This window comes from Ovis canadensis, chromosome 2 (genome assembly GCF_042477335.2).
Source record: "Ovis canadensis isolate MfBH-ARS-UI-01 breed Bighorn chromosome 2, ARS-UI_OviCan_v2, whole genome shotgun sequence".
NCBI classification, from domain to species: Eukaryota; Metazoa; Chordata; class Mammalia; order Artiodactyla; family Bovidae; genus Ovis; species Ovis canadensis.
The window spans coordinates 36562177-36583245 of record NC_091246.1 but is presented as its reverse complement, the minus strand read 5'-3'; the positions used below and the strand labels follow the sequence as shown (position 1 = coordinate 36583245).

Below are 21069 nucleotides of genomic sequence, written 5' to 3'. Positions count from 1 at the left end.
ATCATTACCATCATTATTCAACTTGAAGAAATACTTTATGAAGTGAAATAGCAGGAATCAAAAGATGCAGAAGGAGAAGACTGGCCATCAGTGATGGACAGGCAGTGTGCCTATTGTGTATGGTCAAGCAGGTCGCACACTGCTCATTCCAGTCAACACCTTTCACATGATCCCAATGTGATGGCACTTCCTAAAGACTCACCATGTACCACAACACAGCCTACTCAGCCGGCTGCTGACAGATGCTGTTGCTGAAAATACTATTCTTTTCTTATTGCAAAGGCAAAACATAAAGACTTTTTTTTAGTACAGCAGGAAAATTAGTAGCAGGTAAAAATGGAATAAGCATTGGTCACATTTACATTCAGAAATCAGCTCTCTATTAACACTGAGCATATTTGTGACAGAGTCCAAAGACCACAGCTGCAATTACCAGCAACTTGTATGGTACAAAACAGCTAAAGACAGTGGCTAATGGTCGTTATCTAGTTTGCCTGTGTGTGATGATCTTTATGAATGAAATAGTGCAGTATTGGGTGTCACCAGAGCAGATGTCTTAACAGGATAACAGGAACCCCTATCTATCTCATGAGTTTGTGGAAAGGCTTAAAAGTATGTAGAAATGTGAGAAAGCCCTTGGCAATATCAATATCAGAATATTGTTATTTGCATTTATCCACACTAACTTCCTTAGCCAAGATTTTGGGTTACCTGGGGTAACTTTACACCCCCTTGGCAATGCCTTTCCTATCTGGAACCTACTGCTGACATTTGGCTGAAACCAAACTGGCTCACTTTGCAGGAGACAGTCTTTCAGCCCTGTTGCTTGCTCCCCCTGCCATGACCACACAGTCCTCCCCCTGGGAACACTGGGCCTTTCTCTATGATGAAGGCTTTGGCAAATGGCATCTTTGGGACCCACCACTCTGGTTCCCTCTGTGGCACTCCAAGTCACCCTATGCTGATACTCAACTATGGAATGCCCCCTAAACCTGCAGGACAGGGACACAAAGAAAGCAGTACCACCACCTGGCAGGGAGTGGGGGTTATTTTGGAAAACTGTAGAGGATTTTTTGGAGGTCGCAAAGATTGGCAGGGTCAGCATCATTTAGTGGGTGGGTGTCAAGGATACCGGACATCCAAAAATACATAGGATGGCCCCACAAGGAATTATCGTGCATCCTACATGACTTTTAGGTGTCCCATTAAATATTATATATGTAGGTGAGAAACCTATTTAGAATGATCTGAATCTAGAATCTACCTGTATTTTACATTTAAACCTAAAGCATTTGGATTAGATTTTAACATACTTTGAACTTTTCATGCAACCACACTGGGCAAATTGAAGGAAGTATCTTGCCAAGAGTTGTTTATCTGTTCAGAACATCACACCATGCTGTCCGGAATGACCAAGGTGTCCAAGAGGCCTACACAGTAGCACACATTTCTGTATCTGTTCAGTGGCACCCATGTCCCCGCATTACATTCACCGAAGAGCTAGCGTTCCTTTCCTTAATTCTGCCTCTTGATGAATCATGCTTAAGAAAAACTTTTGTGACTTCCCTGGTGATCCAGTGGTTAAGAATTTGCCTGCCAATATAGGAGACAAGGGTTCAAGCCTTGGTCCTTGAAGATTCCACATGCTACAGGGCAACTAAGCCCAGGTACCACAACTAGTGAGCCTGAGCTCTGGGGTCTGTGAGCTGCAACTGCTGGAACCCACATGTCCTAGAGCGTGCTTCACAGCAAGAGAAGGCACTGCAGTGAAAAGCCTGCACATCACAACTAGAGCCCACGCGTGGCAACAAAGACCCACTACAGCCAAAGATAGATAAATAGAAAAACATTTGGAAAGACTTGATTGGTTTATTGTAAATTACTTATAATTTCCCATGACATTATAGTTAGAGCATTATTTTGACTTTTAAAGTTATGTGTAAGTAGACTGTGTTTTCTGAGTTTCATTTCAGGATGGTAGAGAGGATATTAAGATCTTTGTTATTACGTGGAGACACTGAATCTGAAAGGACGACAATCACTGCTTAAGAACTCACAAAACTGTCAGGTCTCTACAAAGGTCACGTATTTGTTGCCTATTAACTGGAACCATCCTTGCTCTGGTGAGCTACCTTCTGATTGACCTACTTAGGTTGATCAGTGTAGCCATCTTGGCTCTGGGAAGTGTGCTGTACTCTTGAATTGAGGGTAGGGAGAGAGGAGTGAAGGAAGAGTGTGAGGGAAGGAAAGAGGTCATCACGCCACTTCTAGGAAATAGGATGAAGTGGAGGGAGCTAAAGCCTACAATTCTGGGGACCTAGATTTCATTCCACCCAACTTTCTTTGCGTCCTTGGATATGTCTATGAATCTTGGACTTTTTAACCTAAAAATTGACCAGACCTTTCCCAGTTCCAGCATTCTGTGACTTGGTCTTAGTCTAGCTCTTGATAAAATGTCCCACTTAAAACTATACCTGTGCTTTCCCTGAAAGCACCAATCACCTGCATATAACAAGCAGAGCTATTTCTGCTGTATCTATAGAAGAACATTGCAGAAGAGGGAAAAAGACAAAGGCACTAAGATTTTTAATTTTTACAGGGCTAGACATTTTAGGCCTGTGATCATGTGATATTCATAAAACGAGATGAGGAAACTGAGGCTCAGAGAGGTTAAGTAACTTGCACAAGGTCATGACTCCAGGAAACAACACAGCAGGAGTTTGTGCCCAAGCCTGCCTGACTCCAAAGCTTTGGAGTAACCACCATGGTCTTATTTACATTCCTGAAGAGAAGGCAATCTGGGAGGCCCAGGGGGACCCTCACTTCTCAATAAAAGAGGAAGAATCTTCCATGTTATTGGCCAATTTCATTTGTTGAAATCATGGTATTATTATATGTAAGGTGAGCACTTGTCTCTATTTGCCGGGTATAGTTCCTATTGCCTGCTGTCCTAGCAGCATTAAAATGCCTATTTTACCCCCAAAAGGTTTGCCTAGTAGATTGTATAGTCATCTAATTATGTTTCTATGTCACAGCTCCTGTGATTGTATCATGGCCAGGAGAGAAGCAAAATAAATAAATAAAACCACTTACTGTTGTGGGGATTAGTGGTTTAGATTAGAAATAAACCTTCAAGTTTATTTTATTCTGCATGTGCTCTCAGTCCATAAAATGTTTTGTATCCACATTAAGTAGCATGCAGACTTCCAACTGTAGTAACATAGTATGTCATAAACCTATGTGACTCTTTTATCTTCCCTTTGTTGGGGATAAAGTCTAATCCTTCAAGTGAAGCTTGTGTCACATAGGTTTAAAAGAAAATATCCTGAGAATGACTTGTACATTCTCAGAGGAGAGTTTTCACTTTCAGGCATGGGCACTGCAAAATATGTCACACTAGAAATGTACCTGATGCCTCTGAATAAACTTGGGAGGCTGCCTGTTCATTCTATTTAAAACCCGTTAGAGTCATCCCAGTGACTCAGGAAAGTATAGACGAATGGAAACTTAGACACACAGACACACACTTCACAGGAAATCCTAATGTTCCTCCCAGCCATGAGCACCAAATCTCACTTCCCTTTGTTATCACCCACCAATGTCTTGCTCATGCCTCTAATAAGAGTAGCTGAACATTTTGAAACCTTTTACGATGATTTTGATTTCAATATCTAGAATTCAAGAGAATCAATCCTTGTCCTTACATTGCAACAGTCAACTGCCCCTTCCAGACCACTGAAGTGTCTCTGAGGTATCCAGTGATTAGCATGTTGCTGAAGACAACGTGCATTTCTTGTCCTTCTCCTGGCCACTGTGCCTCTGACTCCGCACTCTCCTGGTTTCCGTCTCATGATTCTGAGCTACTTCTGTCTTTCCCACAGTCTTTTCCTGTCTACCTGTAGTAGCCTCAGCTCTCTGCTCTTGTCACACTGGAGCCTGCCGCTTGGAATCTCAGCCATGTGCATGGCTCCACCATGCTCCTGCAGCATTCCTCTGTACAGCTCTGCTAGTCACTAGTCTCCTTGCCCATTTTTCCTTGAAGTCAATTTAGGAAACGGTACACACTATCACCTTTTGGATATTACTATTAAGGTTAAGAGTGCAAGGTCTCATCAAAAAGTTATGGCTGTGGAAAACCATATGGAGATTCCTCAAAAAAAAAAAAAAAACCTAAAAATAGAACTACCTCATGACCCAGAAATTCCACTCTTGTGTACATCCAAAAAACTTCAGTTTATCAAAGAAAAAAAACAACTTAAAAACATTAATTCAAAAAGATAGATGAACCCCAGTGTGCATAGCAACATTATTTACAATCGCCAAGATAAGGAAGCAACCTGTCTACCAACAGGTATTAGAACAATGAAGATGTTGTGTATACATACAGTGGAATACTATTAAGCCATAAAGAATAAAATCTTGCCATTTGCAGCAACATGGATGGACTTGAAAGGCATTATGTTAAGTGAAATAAGTCAAACAAAGGCAAATACTGTAATTATCACTTATATGGGGGATCTAAAATACACTACAAACCAGCAAATTTAACAAATAGAAGGAAAATCACAGATAAGGAGAAAAAACTAGCAGTTTCCGTGGAGGGACGGGAGGAGGGAGGGGCAACATAGAGGTAGGGGATTAAAAGGTACAAACTATTAGGTATAAAATAAGCAACTAGGATATATTGTACAATACCAGGAATATAGCCAACATTTTATTTTTTAAGTTTTATTGAAATGTGGTTGACTTATGGGCTTCCCTGGTGCTTCACATGGTAAAGAATCTGCCTGCAATGCAGGAGACCCAGGTTTGATCCCTGGGTTGGGAAGACCCCCTGGAGGAGGGCATGGCAACCCACTCCAGTATTCTTGCCTGGAGAATCCCCATGGACAGAGGAGCCTGGCAGGCTACTGTCCATGGGGTTGCAAAGAGTCAGACATGACTCAGTAACTAAGTACAGCACAGCACAGATGAATGGACTAAGAAGATGTAGTATATGGACACAATGGGATATTATTCAACCGTAAGAAAGAAGAAAATCCTGCCATCTGTGACAGCATGGGTGGGCCTTGAAGGCATTATGCTAGGTGAAATAAGTCAGAGAAAGACAAAAACACCATGGTATCACTTATATGTGGAATCTGAAGAAAAAGGAAAAGTCAAACTCATAGAAACGGAAAGTAGTAAAATGGTTGCCATGGACTAGGGGGTGAGAGAAATGGGGAAAGGGTTCAGACTTTCAGCTGAAAGATGAATAAGGTTTGATGTTCAAATGTAAAACATGATCTTTATAGTTGATAATACATAATTGTATAGTTGTCAATACATGATTGACATATGCGAGAGAGTAGAACTTGAGTGTTCTCATTAAAAAAAGATAAATATGTGAGGTAATGCATGTACTAATTAGAGGGAACTTTTCACAATGTGTATCAAATTGCCACAATGTGTACTTTAAATATCATTCAGGTTTGTCAATTATGCCTTGATAAACTGAAATTAGAGATTATAAAGCTCTCTCTTAAATATTCTATATCTGAATCCTGGCCTTGTATTGTGATGTAATCTTGGACAAGCTAATAAGTCACTGTTTTCTGTAAAATCTATAAAATGGGAAAAATTCAGGCCATATCATATGGGGATATTATGCACAGAGGAGTCATAAATAAACATGTGGGAAGTGGTTGGCACTTAGTAAACACTCAAAAACATTACTATTTACATATTAAAATGTCTGAAAGATCCTAACGAGAAGAAACCAGTTTTCTTTAACTTAATAACTGGTTTAGGACCTCCCTGGTGGCTTAGTGGTAAAGAATCCACCTGCCAATACAGAAGACATGGGTTCAATTCCTAGTCGGGGAAGATGCCATTTGTCATGAAGCAACTAAGCCCTTCAAGCCTGTGGGCCACAACTACTGAGCCCATGTACGCAAGGTACTGAAGCCTGCATGTCCTACAGCCCATGCTCCACAACAAGAGAAGCCACCACGACGAGAAGCCCATACACTGCAATGAAGATGAGCCCCTGCTCACCGCAACTACAGAAAAGCCTGCACAGCAATGAAGACTCAGCACACTCAAAATAAATAAATACATAAAATTAGTTTTTAAAAAACTGGTTTAACTTGACCAGAGGTGTTTGAACATAACTTAGTTTGAGAAATACATGTTACTGCATCTCTGACCCATCTCAACTCAAAACCATCCAGTGAGCTGCAGACTCACCACACACCTGAGTGTAGGATCATCAACCCCAGGATTTCCAAATCCAAGCAATGTATGTCCCACCCCAGCCTTTTCCTCCTCTACTAGTTACTACATAATAAAGAGCACCACTCTCTGCCCACACCAGCAATCTAAGGGTTGGCCATAACTTTTCACTCACTGCTTACTCCTAACCCGTCACCAGCTTCTACAAACTCTGCCACTATATTCACTTTCAAAGTGGTCCCTGCCTCTCTATCGCCCCATGCTTGAGAATGAAAAAAAGTGAAAGTGTTAGTCACTCAATCATGTCCAACTCTTTGCAAGCCTATGGACTGTAGCCCACCAGGCTCCTCTGTTCATGAGATTTCCCAGGCAAGAATACTGGGGTGGGTAACCATTCCCTTCTCCAGGGGATCTTCCCGATTCAGGGACTGAACCCAGGTATCCTGCATTGCAGGCAGATTCTTTACCATCTGAGCTACCACAGAAGCCTGAAGAATACTGGAATGGGTAGCCATTCCCTTTGAAGGGATCCCTACCTCTTTATCACCCCATGATTATCACTTCTCAACTGCATAAGAGCAGTGGCCTCCTCACTGGTTTCCCTGATCTCAGTCTCACTCCTGAATTGTTGCCAGAAAAATAGTTTTAAATGCCTAATTAGTTGTATGAATTCTCTTCTTAAATGGTTTTATCATGCCTTTTAGGATAAAATTTAAACTCCATTTTAGTATATAAAGCACACCTCTACCCCACACATTTCCATCATTCCTATTTATTTTGTTTTCGTTGTTCAGTCGCCCAGTCGTGTCCAACTCTGTGACCCTATGGACTGCAGCACGCCAGGCTTCCCTGTCCCCCACCATCTCCTGGAGTTTGCCCAATTCATTTTCATTGCGTTGGTGAGGCCGTCCAGCCATCTCATCCTCTGATGCCCTTTTCTCCTTCCGCCCTCAATCTTTCCCAGCATCAGGGATTTTTCCAATGAGTCATTTGTTCGCATCAGATGCCCAAATATGTCATACTATATCATGCCTCCTTGACTGTACAAACTGCCTTTCCCTGGAAAGTCCTTCTGCACCCAGATGGCTCCTACTCATTCTTTAAGATTTAATGTTTCACCTTCTCTCGGAAGGCTCTCCTACATAGATGCTAATCTCATAGTTTCCATGGTTGACTCATCCATTTCTCTCCCAGATAATTAGTCTAAGCCAATCACAGTAATTTCATTCTCTCTGGTTTGGAAGTGGGCATGTGAGCCAACCCTGAAAGTGAAAAATGAAGGGAAGAGTTGCCTGGGGAGGGGGGAAGTTCTGAGAAAGGTTTCTTGCTTCTAAGAAGAACATACTGGACAGATAATGGACTTTCCCTTGACATTGTATGTGAAGAAGACACCAGGAATTCTGGCAGTTATCCTATGATGCTGACAGCAAATGGCTTGAGGGGGAGTTCTGGCTAACTGACAATAACAGTGCAGAGAGATGAAATGAACCTGGCTTCTCAATCCTGGAATCCTCCCTGGCTCTGGACTTGGTGCAGTCTTGGATAATAAATCACCTTATTATCTAAACCAGTGTTTGTTAGAGTTACTTGCTGCTAATGGTATCCTAACTGATGCAGCTGTCACCATCTCATGGGTCTCTCTGTCATCACAATCAATCATCACACCAAAATCAGGAACATGACAGAAAACCCTCACTGCACTTCGACATCATTGTGGTGAACTTCAATAATGCCATGTGATAAAGACAGAAAATAAGAAGCATAAATATTGGAAAGGAGGGCACAAAACTGTCACTCTCTCTAGGCTATTGTATCAGCTACAGGAAAAGGCAAAGATTCTAATAAGAAGCTAGGGGGATTAATTATAAGTCAGTCAGGTGTTCAGCTTGAAAGCAACAAAGACCATGTAAAAATATGATGATGGAAAATCCCATTCAAAATAGCTAAATGCACAAATTAAAACAGTCACGTAATATCTAGGATATCCATAAGAAATATTCAAAACTTGCATGAAGATAATACTAAAACATAGCTGAATAACATAAAAGAATACCTTGGAAAAATGAAGGAATATAACAATGTTTCTGAATAGGAGAACTTAATTATTTTGAAGATCCATATCTCTTTGAATTAAAATTCACTGCAATTTTAATACAAATCACAACACATTTTCAAAAATGACAAATGAGAAAGTGCACATGATTACCAGGAAACTCTGGATAAAAAAGATCCATAAGGGGGAATTTGACCTATCTGATGTCAAAACTATACTATTGTTCATAATGGAGCAGGAATACTAAAATATGCAATTCAGAAAGACACCTTTGAAAATAATGAGAGCTTATGCTAAATAACTCTGAGAAAAATCACTAACCAATTGGGAAGGAGAAAAAGTATATCCCTACTTCATGTCAAACACATATTAAAAATTCCAAAGAAGTCAGCAAGTCAATTAAAAGCAAATATTAGATCAAACCACATGAAATCACTATATTTGTAGGTCAAAGGCAGTTGACTATCAGAAACTTCACATAGTTAAAGCTAACACATTAATTTTGAGGATGAAAACACAGGAAACATGTTTGTAGTCTTGGAATGAGGGATGCTGACAAAACATAAAACTCAGAAAAGAAGTCTGCACATGTAGAAATTGTCTGTGCATATGAAAAGTACCTGTGCTACAAAGTTAACATTAAAATGAGGTAAAAGCTCAAAATCCTTCAAGCTAGGTTTCAATAGCATGTGAACTGAAAACTTCCAGATGTACAAGATGGATTTAGAAAAGGCAGAGGAACCAGAGAGCAAATTGCCAACATCCACTGGATCATAGAAAAAGCAAGGGAATTCCAGAAAAACATCTATTGCTTTATTAACTACTCTAAAGCCCTTGACTGAGTGGACTACGACAAATTGTGGAAAGTTCTTAAAGAGATGGGAATACCAGACCACCTTACCTGCCTCCTAAGAAACCTGTATACAGGTCAAGAAACACCAGTTAGAGCTGGACATGGAACAACGGACTGGTTCAAAATTGGGAAAGGAGTACGTCAAGGCTGTATATTATCACCCTGCTTATTTAACTTATATGCAGAGTACATCATGTGAAATGCCAGGCTACATCTAGCTGGAATCAAGCTCAAGCTGGAATCAAGATTGCTGGGAGAAATATCAATAACCTTAGCTATGCAGATGACACCACTCTAATAGTAGAAAGCAAAGAAGAACTAAAGAGCCTCTTGATGAAGGTGAAAGCTGTGCTTAGTCACTCAGTCACATCTGACAGTTTGCAACTGTAGCCCACCAGGGTCCTCTGTCTATGGGGATTCTCCAGGCAAGAATACTAGTTGCCATGCCCTCCTCCAGGGTTCTTCCCAACCCAGGGATCGAACCCAGGTCTCCTGCACTGCAGGCGGATTCCTTACCATCTGAGCCACCAGGGAAGCCCAAGAAAACTGGAGTGAGCAGCCTATCCCATCTCCAGGGAAACTTCCTGGCCCAGGAGTCAAACTGGGGCCTCCTGCATTGCAGGTGGATTCTTTACCAGCTGAGCTACCCCGAAAGCCAAAGGTGAAAGAGGAGAGTGAAAAAGCTGGCTTAAAACTTAATACTCAAAAAACTAAGACCATGGTATCTGGCCCCATCATTTCATTGCAAACTGATGGGGAAACAATGGAAACAGTGACAGACTTTACTTTTTGGGGCTCCAAAAAAACTGCAGACAGTGACTGCAGCCATGAAATTAAAAGATGCTTGCTCCTTGGAAGAAAAGCTACGATCCATCTAGACAGCATATTAAAAAGCAGAGGCATCATTTTTCTGACAAAGATCCACTTAGTTAAAACTATGGTTTTCCAGTTGTCATGTAAGGATGGGAGCGTTAGAACATAAAGAAGGCTGAATGACGAAGAATTGATGCTTTTGAATTGTGATGCTGCAGAATAATCTTGAGAGTCCCTTGGACAGCAAAGAGATCAAACCAGTCAATCCTAAAGGCAATAAGAAGCACCAATATTTTGGTTACATGATGTGAAGAACTGACTCACTGGAAAAGACCCTGATGCTGGAAAGATTGAAGGCAGGAAGAGAAGGGGGCGACAGAGGATGAGACAGTTGGGTGGCATCAGTGACTCAATGGAAATTAAAGAACAGGCAAGCCTGGAGTGCTGCAGCCCATGGGGTCACAAAGAGTTGGATACTACTGAGCAACTGAACAACAACAAAATTAAAAGCCAAGAACAAATTAGGAGGAAAAAAGATAATATAAGAATTCTCACAATCTATAAGGGAAGGAAAAAAATGAAACAGGAACGCACAAAGGAAACAAGTAATTCCAAGCAGAAATGCACATGGCTAATTATCCTCTGAAAAGATGCTCACCTTTACAAGTAAAAAGGAACACGTATATTAAAATAATAAAATCTCTTTTTTTTTCAGTCTTAGAAATTGGTCACATCAGGGTTAGTGCTTATGTGAGGAAGAAGTCATTCTTGTACTCACCTTTTTAGTGAGTATTAGTTTTTCAGAGGATAATTTGTTTGCCCATTTCCATCAAAATTTAAAATGTGTATATCTGTCAAATCAGCAATTATGCTTTTAAGAATCTGTCATAAAGAAATACTTGTATATGCATATTCCTTGGCAGCACTGTCTGTTACAGGCACTAAATAGGAAATATCAACTTCCAGTAATAATTTGGTGATTAAATAAATTATGATATGTCTTCACTATAAGATATTATTCAGCCAATTTTAAAAGGATACAGATTAATATGTATTGATATGGAAAGTTCTTCATGACATATGATAAATTGAAAAAAGAACTATAATAATATATCAAACAATCCTATTTATGATAAAAAAAATCCTATATGCATTCTACATGTCAATGTACATAGATTGGCTATCAGGAACATTAGGGTCAAGGAAAACATTCTATAAAGCTATACTTAAAATATCTTTTATAAGAACACATCATCTATTATCTATGTCATTATACAAATACAACTAAGTTCACTTAATGATTTCCACAAATGTCCATGAGGTACGGCCAATTCCAGACATTTCCCAGGATTTTTAAAATTTTAATCACTTGGTGAAAACCACATATTATTTCATATATATATATATATATATATATATATATATATATATATATATATATATTCCCATTTCCTCCAAGGACCACAAAATACATTTTCAATGAAAAGGAAACTAGCAGAACCTCCGTTTGATCCCAATTCTTTAACTGATACTATATTTCAGGACCATATTTTAGGACAGCTCTACTTTGAAGATATAGGAGGGTCTTGCCTCATCCAGGAAAGCACACTTGAAGATCTTACCCTTTAAACAATGAAAGGAGGGAGGAGCATGTTTTGATCATCCAGTCTGCCTTGTCTGTAATCATCCCTCATTCCTGAGCCAGTGGATTGGACACACCACCACTGCCTCCTTCCTAACCGAGCTACTGACTAGCATGTATTTCATTAGCCTTTAGGATGACTTCCTACCATTTCACTTAATGAGAGTGTCAGGACCTCTGTTTGAAGCCCTCCCATTTTCCCTCAGTGCCTGCCCACTCCCCTTCCTGCCTCCCTGCTTTTCCCCCTCTTTCTCCTTCTCATCCTTATCACAGACTTCTGACATTCTCGGGTGAGTGGCAGCTGGAAGCCTGCACCCTTCTCAGGTGCAGACCAGAGCCCACTGCAGGGCACGTACCCGTGTTTCTGGCTGTGATCTTGGAACTGTGTCTCAGCAGACGGACAAACACATTGCTGTTGCAGTGGTTCACCAACTGCAGGCGGAGGCCCCTCCGAGTCTGGATCTTGACCAAGCATTTTGCCATTACTGTTTCTTCAGTTCTCCGTGTCTCCTCTGCCTGTCACGGTCCAGGGCAGCTACCACCAGCCATAGTGGCTTTGACCTTTCACTAACTGTCCATTCTGTTTTAAAGGACCGAGGTAGGGCCCACTGAATGAATCAAATGTCAGGCTCCTAATGCAGCCAACAGAAATAACTCAGGAGGGATCAGCATGGGGCCAGAGGAGGGAGGGGGATGCTATTTTTAAGCTCTCCACTCACTCCCTTGACAAACAATGAAATAATATACAACATCCTTACCCTAGCCAATTTGAAACCATCCAGGCCAGAGGACCCCAGCCCAATTCCTACAGCAAAAATAAAACAATACCGAGGCAACTCTGTGATAGAGAAACAACCCACCTTGATTTCTTTTAAAAAATATTTGAATCTCTATTATGTTCTAGAGCAGTGCTTTCCAATAAAAATAAAATGCAAGCCACATTAAAGAACAAAAAGGAAACATTTGAAAAGTGAAGGAAATAAAATTAATTTTAATGATGTGTTTTATTTGAAGCCAAGATATCTAAACTAGTATCATTCACCATGTGACAATATCAAAATAATAAAATAGTTTAGATACTTTCTGGTACTAAGTCTTTGAAACTTGTGTGCATTTGCACACTTACAGCATGTCTCAATTCAGCAAACAGCAGGACATGACTTAGCGACTGAACAACAACATTGCCGGTGCTCTGCAGCCACGTGAGATTGCCCTATTGGACAGCACAGCTCTGGACAAAGTGCTGAGGACCTCGTGGCATTACTTCTGTCCTCACAAGGATGCTAAAATGTCCCTTTTTGGGTAGAAAAGGAAACAGCATCCTGGAAAGAGTAACTGACTTGACCAAATTCACAAAGTAAGTGGCAAAGCCATGATCTGAACCTAAGTATCCAATATTGGTTGACTAAGAAGACAGTCTCTCAGCAGGACAGCTGCTGGTACCCCTACTTCTAACCTCATGTTTCAAATGTAGGATCTGAATATAATGTAATTCTCTCTCTCAAGACTTTGAAAGTCCTGCACTCGTACCTCTGAGCATGAAATGTGCTTGCATCCCAGAGTTAGTATTCTGGGAGCAAAATGTTTTCAATATTTTAGGAATACTGAAAAATTCCTATATTTGAAAATATTTTAGCTGATTAGTAACTGTGCCCCATATACTATCATTCAGTTCTATGTCTTGGCTGGTACATTTTCTCACTCTCATTTTTAGAAGAAAAAATTTTTTCCTCCCACTATTATGCATATATGCATTTTTCTTCTTTAAATAGCTACTGAGGGCAAAAGATAATTTTCTAATGAAAATATTCTTTTTTTCTCCTCTCTTGACAAAACAAAACATTATATGCAGAGCAGTCAGTTGAAATTATGTATTGTTATATCTCACTGTGGGAATATAAATTGATCTAGGATTTCTGGAAAAAACGTTTAGCAAAATACATTGAGTTTTATAGGCGTGATATCTGTTGACTCAAAAATTCCACTTTTAGGAATTTAGCCTGAGGAAATAATGAGAAATGTTGACAAAAATTTATGGACAAAGATTTTCATCAGTGTCATTTATTGTAGCGAAAAGAAAAAAAAGTCAATCTAAATTTCCAGTGGGAAAATGATTAAATACATGTGATAGAATATTGTACCTCCATTAAAGTGTATGTTTAGGAGTTTAATGATGTGGGGAAAAGCTTGCAATATATTGATTACTGGAAGAAGCAGTTCATGTGAGCAGTATGACCTCAACTATATAAAAAATACGCTACAGACCAGACTATAAATTTTGATAGGGGAGAATGGGGAGGCCAGCTATACACTGTGGGTGGAGGTCACTTGTAGATATCTCCCAGAGGGCTCCCTCTTCCCACCCACAGGTTATTAGTTCCAGTTTCAACAGGGCAGTTCCTCCTCTCACCAGGGTTAGTCAATTTCCAAACTTGATACTTGAAAATACTCCTAAAAATTCACAATATCTTCACCCCTTTGCAATTCACTTTTTGATACAATACTGAGCAGAATCCCTATTTATAGTCGGACACGACTGAAGCGACTTAGCAGCAGCAGCAGCAGCAGGCTGCACAGACGTGGGGCCCTGGGACAGTACCTGCTAGGCCTTCTGTCACTAGCCACCAACAGCAGTTCCTGAAAAACTACTGAAAATCTTTAGGATACTGAAAAACAAATCAGAAAGCCCCCATGCCAAATGAATCAATACTGTGCAGGAACACAGATCAAGGATTTTAAAAGATTACTGTGGGCTCACTGGCATGGCAGTAGACCAGGCCTGAGATATTGAGAAAACCTCCCTTTGTCTATTTGGATGGAATATAGATGAATCTGTGTGTTTATCATTATAAATAAAGACAACATGATGTGACTTGATAGCACACTCTAAACAACAAAAAATAACCCCAAAGCAACAACAAAAACCAAAATGAAAACCCCTAAAAGCAAATAAAAAACCTGAAACAAAACCACCACCATCCCTTATATCTTTTCTTTTCCACGGAGTTATTCTCTTTTAATTCTCAAGCTTCAATTTTCACTATAGTTTTGAAGTGTGTCCTTTCCTTTTAGTAACTATAACTAATGATGAAAAAATGTTTTGCATCTCGTGCATGTAAAATTTTTTTCTCACTTTAACTGGTTCCCACTCTTTAAGTTACTTTTCACAGATCTTAAGTATGATTCTTTTATCCTCTTTCTTCAGGGACCTTCAGCTTTTATTTAGAGGGAAGGAACCTAGCAGAACCAGCATCCCATATTATCCCAGCCATTTCTGTCTACCTTGTCCTGTTCTACCCAGAGGTGTGGCTACATTTCAAGAGGAAGAAACAAAGGGAAGCAGAGCCAACCCAAGGATTCTGGGAGAAACTGCCCAAGAAGCGTGTTCTTGTTCCAGGCACTGTGCTCACAGTCCCGACAGCAATAACACAACATTCGGATGCCCTTGAACACCCTTCCTGTTTAGATTTGTTTTGTTTGTTTGAAGAATCAGGAATGCATGTCTGGGCAGTGACAAGAAGCTAAAGAAAGCAGCAGATATGTGTGAAGAGAGGAATTGATTTTCCACAATGAGATGCCAGAAACACTGATAAATCAGGCAGAAGCCACAACAGAAGAGAGTTCAATGATAAGAGCTGTTCATAAGCCTGGATTTCATGTCTGCTTTGGGGACAAACTTCCTGGCACAGATCTGAGGCAAGGGGACAAGTCTGTCTTTGCTTTGTGGGTGACTGGGAGCTACTACATGACTTGGAACCCTAGGGCATCTGAAAATGGAGACAATAAATCTCCCACGGGTGTTAGGACAAGGAAATGAGATTGACTATATCAACTGCCTTGCATAGTGCTGGCTCCTGGCTGATGAAGGAGAACTTAGAGGATTTACAGAAAGTAAAAGTAAAAGCACAACCTCCGGGTTCTAATCCTGGCTGTACCATTTATCTGACTTCAGCTTCCATGCCTGTAAAATGAGCAGAGCAAAAGCAGGACCTATCTCCCAGGGCTGCTAGGAGGATTAATGAAGGGGATCCATGAGGCATGTTCAGATCAGGGGCTATCACAGGAATTACTCAAGAAAAATTACTGATTTTTTCCTAACACATGCTCTCTCCTTTACTCAAGGGGAAGACAGTGAGGATTTTAAATAGTCTGGATTTTCTCCCTTCTGTCAGCCATCTGTTTCTAACATTTCTAGTTACTTTTCCCTAAATGGGGCTTCCCCGGTGGCTCAGACGGTAGAGCGTCTGCCTGCAATGCAGGAGACCTCGGTTCGATTCCTGGTTTGGGAAGATCCCCTGGAGAGGAAAATGACAATCCACTCCAGCACTCTTGCCTGGAAAATCCCATGGACGGAGGAGCCTGACAGACAACAGTCCATAGGGTCGCAAAGAGTCAGACACGACTGAGCGACTTCACTCAGCATTGCAGGCTAAGTTTACCTGACCAGCCCTGTGACCTCGGGGAAGCTATATAAGCTTGTTGAAGTATAGTTTTCTGCCTGTAAAATAGTACTGATGTTGACATTCATGTAACTGAGTGCCTGATAAGTAGCAGGCACAGTAAATGCTAGCCACTCTATCATCAGTAATACCATGTACCTTATTAGTTATTTTGAAAACTAACAGGTTTCACAGGTGTAGTGGGTTTAGCTTTTAGTTAAAATAGTTATAGAGATTCACTGAAATTTTAGCTGACTGCTAACTCCAGTTAGGAAGATAATAAAAAGTTATTATACATATTAAATGTTCTTCATAATAAATTTAGACATCAAGTATCAGTTACTGGATACTTGATATCTCAGTTTATTTGATGCTTAAATTTATTTGAGGTCTAAATTATTTGAAAATCCTTGGCACTGTCACATATCATATTTCTCATATAATGAAATTTAATGTTATAAAATATTTTAATAATATTTTGTGATACAATGGGTATATTCTTGGATATATAATAACAAGAAATGGAAGCAGTTCCCAGCACCAGTAAGTGACAGGGCTATTCGACCAGGTAGTCAGTCATTTGTATAATTCAATTTCCTCCTTTGTAAAATGAGACATTATCTGTCCTATCCATTTCAAAGAAATGGTCATGAGTCTCAAATTATAGTAATCCATGGAAAAAACTCTGAAAATATGTAAGATGCTTTGGCATATTGGATACTCTTCCTCTTATTATCTCCCTTATCAGATGAAGCACTCATTGAGTGCCTCCTCCCTTTAACACAAGAGCACTGCTCAGTGCGGCCAGTCATCACATGCAGTGGTGGGAGAAAGGCCAGTAAACCTCCTGGAGAATTACAGCTGCAGACAAAACAGAATTCAAACAGTGCTGCTGTGCACTGTAGGGAAAGAGAATGCTCTTCACAGGAACTTCATGCCTATAATAGCGTAGCGGTCCCCAGTCTTTCTGGCAGCAGGAACCTGTTTCGTGAAAGAGAGTTTTTCCACGGATGGGAAGGGATGGCTTCAGGATGACTCAAGCTCATTACATTTATTGTGTACTTTATTTCTATTATTATTACATGCACTCCACCCCAGATCATCAGGCATTAGATCCCGGAGATTGGGGACCCCTGCTATAGAGGATTCGAACATAGGACTCATCTGTTTCCCTGACCATCCGATACACTGACAACTGTGGCATCTCTAAATAGGGAGCTTATGCGAGCTGTGTCGGAGAAGGACAGACGAGAGGGAGAGACAGTAAGAGAGACAGGAAGGGCAGACAGAGTGTCACAGTGCTCTGTCTGCCCAGACCACTGGTGACGATTTCTAGACAGGCAGGAAAAACAGACTGGACACTCCCTCAGACACTGCTCTGCTTTCACTTGCTGCCTCCTTGTGTTCTGATTCTGACTTTTTTACCCCAAACTTAGAGAATTAATATTCTTGAAAATAAATCTTAGGTGGTAGTTATTATTATTATTATCAAAAAAGCACTACCTGCACAGTGCAGGGAAGTAGAGAACTACTAGAAGGTAGGAAATGGGTGGAGGAGATCCCAGTAGTCCCTCAAAGGTGACAGCCCAGAGAAAACTGCTGCTGACATGTGCTCTGTTTCCTACCAGACCTGCAGGAGTTTTAAGTTCAAAGGGTTGCAAACATAGTTAAAATACTTACAAGTTGGTGAGGCCTAGAAAAGTCAGAATGGAGTATGAAATTTTAACCTCAAAGCCAAAGATACCAATGTGTTGTGCTATAAATCATTCTGTGTGATGTTTTGAAACTTTTAAAACTGTATTTCTTCTTTACAGTACTAAAATCAGAGCTATCACTCCTCTGACAGAGGTCTGTATAATCAAAGCTGTGGCTTTTCCAGTTGTCATGTATGGATGTGAGAGTTGGACTATAAAGAAGGCTGAGCACTGAAGAATTAATTAATGCTTTTGAACTGTGGTGCTAGAGAAGACTCTTGAGAGTCCCTTGGACTGCAAGGAGATCCAACCTATCAATCCTAAAGGAAATCAGTCCTGAATATTCATTGGAAGGACTGATGATGAAGCTGAAGCTCCAATACTTTGGCCACCTGATGTGAAGAGCTGACTCACTGGAAAAGACCCTGATGCTGAAAAAGATTGAGGGCAGAAGGGGGCGACAGAGGATGAGATGCCTGGATAGTATCAATGACTCAATAAATATGAGTTTGAGCAAACTCCAGGAGACAGTGAAGGACAGGGAAGCCTGGCTTGCTACAGTCCATGGGGTTGCAAAGAGTCAGACACAACTCAGCAACTAAACAACAACTGACTTTCTGAGTGATATTTACCAAGATCTGAGCAAGTTCAGTTTGCCCATGCTCTCCCTCCCCCCTTCTCTGACAGAGTAGCCACGAAGGGCTGCTTTAGAAGATTCTCCTTGAACACAGACAAGCCTGCATCCATGTGAGCCAGTTCACAAACTGGATTGCTCATCTTTCATTCATCTAACAGATACTCCCTGAGCACTTAAGTGTGCTAGACACTGGCCCAGACACTTGGAATACAGTTGAGTCTGAGCCCAATTATGGTCTTGGCCCCATCCTGGAGGGTGATACAGATGTGCAACAATTAAACCAACACACAGACAAGATAACGTGAGCGCTATGAAGGGAATAACAGGATTCATCATTGATAACTTGGCAGGAGTAGCGTTTTGGGGGGTAAAGCTTCAGATGGAGCTGTTGTGGAAAGATCGTCTTAGGGTGATAATTTACCCTACATCTGAAGAGGAGACAGAAGGGTCCATTATTGCAAAGGTACCTTATCATATACTGAATGCTTCTCTGTCATACAGAAGTTTATTTAGGGGTTCCTTTCTGGCCCCCAAGTCAGAGTTTTCATTACTTTTGCTTTACAGTGATGATAGGTTAGCAGCAGGCTTTGGTCTAAGCCCTTAATATATATTCTCTTGGGGATGCTGATCTTATTTTTCAGAGTGTCTTTGTCTTTTTCATATTAAAAAAATGTGTTTTCTATTGCTATGGGTCAATTAATACTCATGACAACCCTGTTAACTAGGGTTATTATCTATAAATTTTACAGATAAGGGAACAGAGGCTTTAAGATTAGGAGCTACTTCCTACAAAAATAAACATCATACCCTCCCCTAAACACACAGCATCACCCTTTTTCTAGACAGTCACCCACCCTGTCAATTCCACCTCCTAATTCTTCTTCCTCACCCACTTCCCAGTCCTAGCCACCTCTTTGGAGTCTGATGCAGCTGCCCTCTCACCCTTTGACACATCCACCTCAGGGCATCTAGATACAAAGCAAGTGTTTTAAAACACTAATATGTTAACTTCACTCACTTAAAACTGTCAGATAGCTTCTTTCAGACATACCCAGCAGGGATTTTCTTGGAACCTTTAGCTCATAAATTTAGAACAAAAGCTTAGTGATAATTTCTCATGGACACAGAATCTTAACAACTAAAGACTGATTTCATATACTTAATGGAAAATCTAAAGATGAAGAACAATACACAGCATTTGCTTAAATTACCTTCCCAATTAGGTTCCAAAGTATGATGCTAGAAACGTCTCTAGAGCTTCAGGAGAAAAGGTATTAACTTTTGAAGTGAATGAGCTTAATGTTTTGTCTTCTAGGATTCTTTTTCTTTTCATTTTCTGGTATTCCAGATTCTATCAGTTAAATCTAAGAGGAAGGGCGGCCACAGTGAGGTGAGGGGCAGGATAAGCCGAACTCTATGAAAGCCTGAGAAGTAGCATGAGATGCTTTAGCTTCAAGGAAATGGGCATCTCAGCCTCTATTTCCAAATCTCTTCTGCCAACAAGAAAAGTCATGAAGGACCCGCTGAAGACTGAGAATCACAAGGCCTGCTGACAGCTCTAAGAACTTCCCGCAATCCCTCATGTTATCCTAACTTTCCACTAAGATGTGGATCTTCATCTTATCTACAAACAAGAAAGAGCATATTACTCCAAGCAGTCAGCTTTCCATAAGAAATAAAAGTTAAAAAAACATGTTCATGAGAAGACAGATGTATTGCTGGGCTACTACCTCTATCTTCCAAAGAATTAATTTAGTCCCTGCCCCTCCAAAATCGACTATAAGATTTCTGAACAAAATGTTTAAAATGAGCATACTCTGTTTGAATAGGGAAATGTTTACATACTTAAAAAAATAGAAATAGAGCAAAGAATATAAAAAACTAACAAGTTATTTTTAAATGACATAAAAAGCCTAATGTGCACTGTACTTATGAGTTCTCAGTGGAAGCAGGTTAGAACTCTGAATTTTTTGTTTTATTCCATAGCATGGCTTATATGTAATCTTAGGGCTTAGGGTCAGGAACAGAAAAGTCAGCTAGAATGGCTCCCCTTCCATTAACCATCCACCCTTTAGTGAGAAGATCCCAGGCATTGTGCAAGGAGGGGCATGCAGTTAGACCAGACATGTAAACTGATGGTTAGAAAGAGGGGTTTTAGGAATCAAATATAAGTGGCACCTCCAGAGAAATGGACAGCAGAGTGGTAGTTACCAGGAGCTGTGGGAGTGGGGATGTGGAGATGTTTGTCAGAGGATACAAACTTATAGTTGTTAGACTAACAAGATCTGGGATCTAATGTACAGTATGGTGATTACAGCTAGTAATGCAATATTATATACTTAAATATTGCTGAGTTGATCTTATGTTCTCACCAAAAGAAAGAAATGATAATTATGCTATGGGAGGAAAGTGTTAGCTAACTCTATGGTGATCATCATTCTGTACCATATAAATGTATCAAATCAATACACTGTACATCTTAAATTTATACACGGTATAATTATGTCTCAATAAAGATAAAAAGAAGAATAAATGCAAGAATGAAAGAAAAGAAAGCTATTAATACTTTCTTCAGAGCCAGGAGCATGTCATAGGGGAGGGGCCACTTGACCAAACAGTATGGACTGAGCCGGTGGAGCAGAGGAAAGTTGGAAGAGCAGCCCCAGCAAAGGAAACAGCAGAGAGGATCCTGCATGGGTCTGCAGTACTGGGTGTGTGTGTTGGG

The 21069-nt window shown here is 40.4% G+C and overlaps 1 protein-coding gene across 9 annotated transcripts in view; it reads right to left on the bottom strand.

The window, feature by feature from the left end:
* The window catches only part of FRMD3 (FERM domain containing 3), a 352790-nt gene that overhangs the window by 33316 nt on the left and 298405 nt on the right, over positions 1–21069 (bottom strand). Inside the window, exon 1 of one of the 9 annotated variants that reach the window (XM_069575865.1) lies at positions 11931–12236. The exons of the other annotated variants lie outside the window; for them this stretch is intronic. Within the exon in view, the coding sequence (XP_069431966.1) occupies positions 11931–12057 (127 nt within the window). The 5' untranslated portion in view covers positions 12058–12236. Of the gene's footprint in view, positions 1–11930; positions 12237–21069 lie in introns of those variants that run through there. 9 annotated transcript variants of the gene reach the window in all.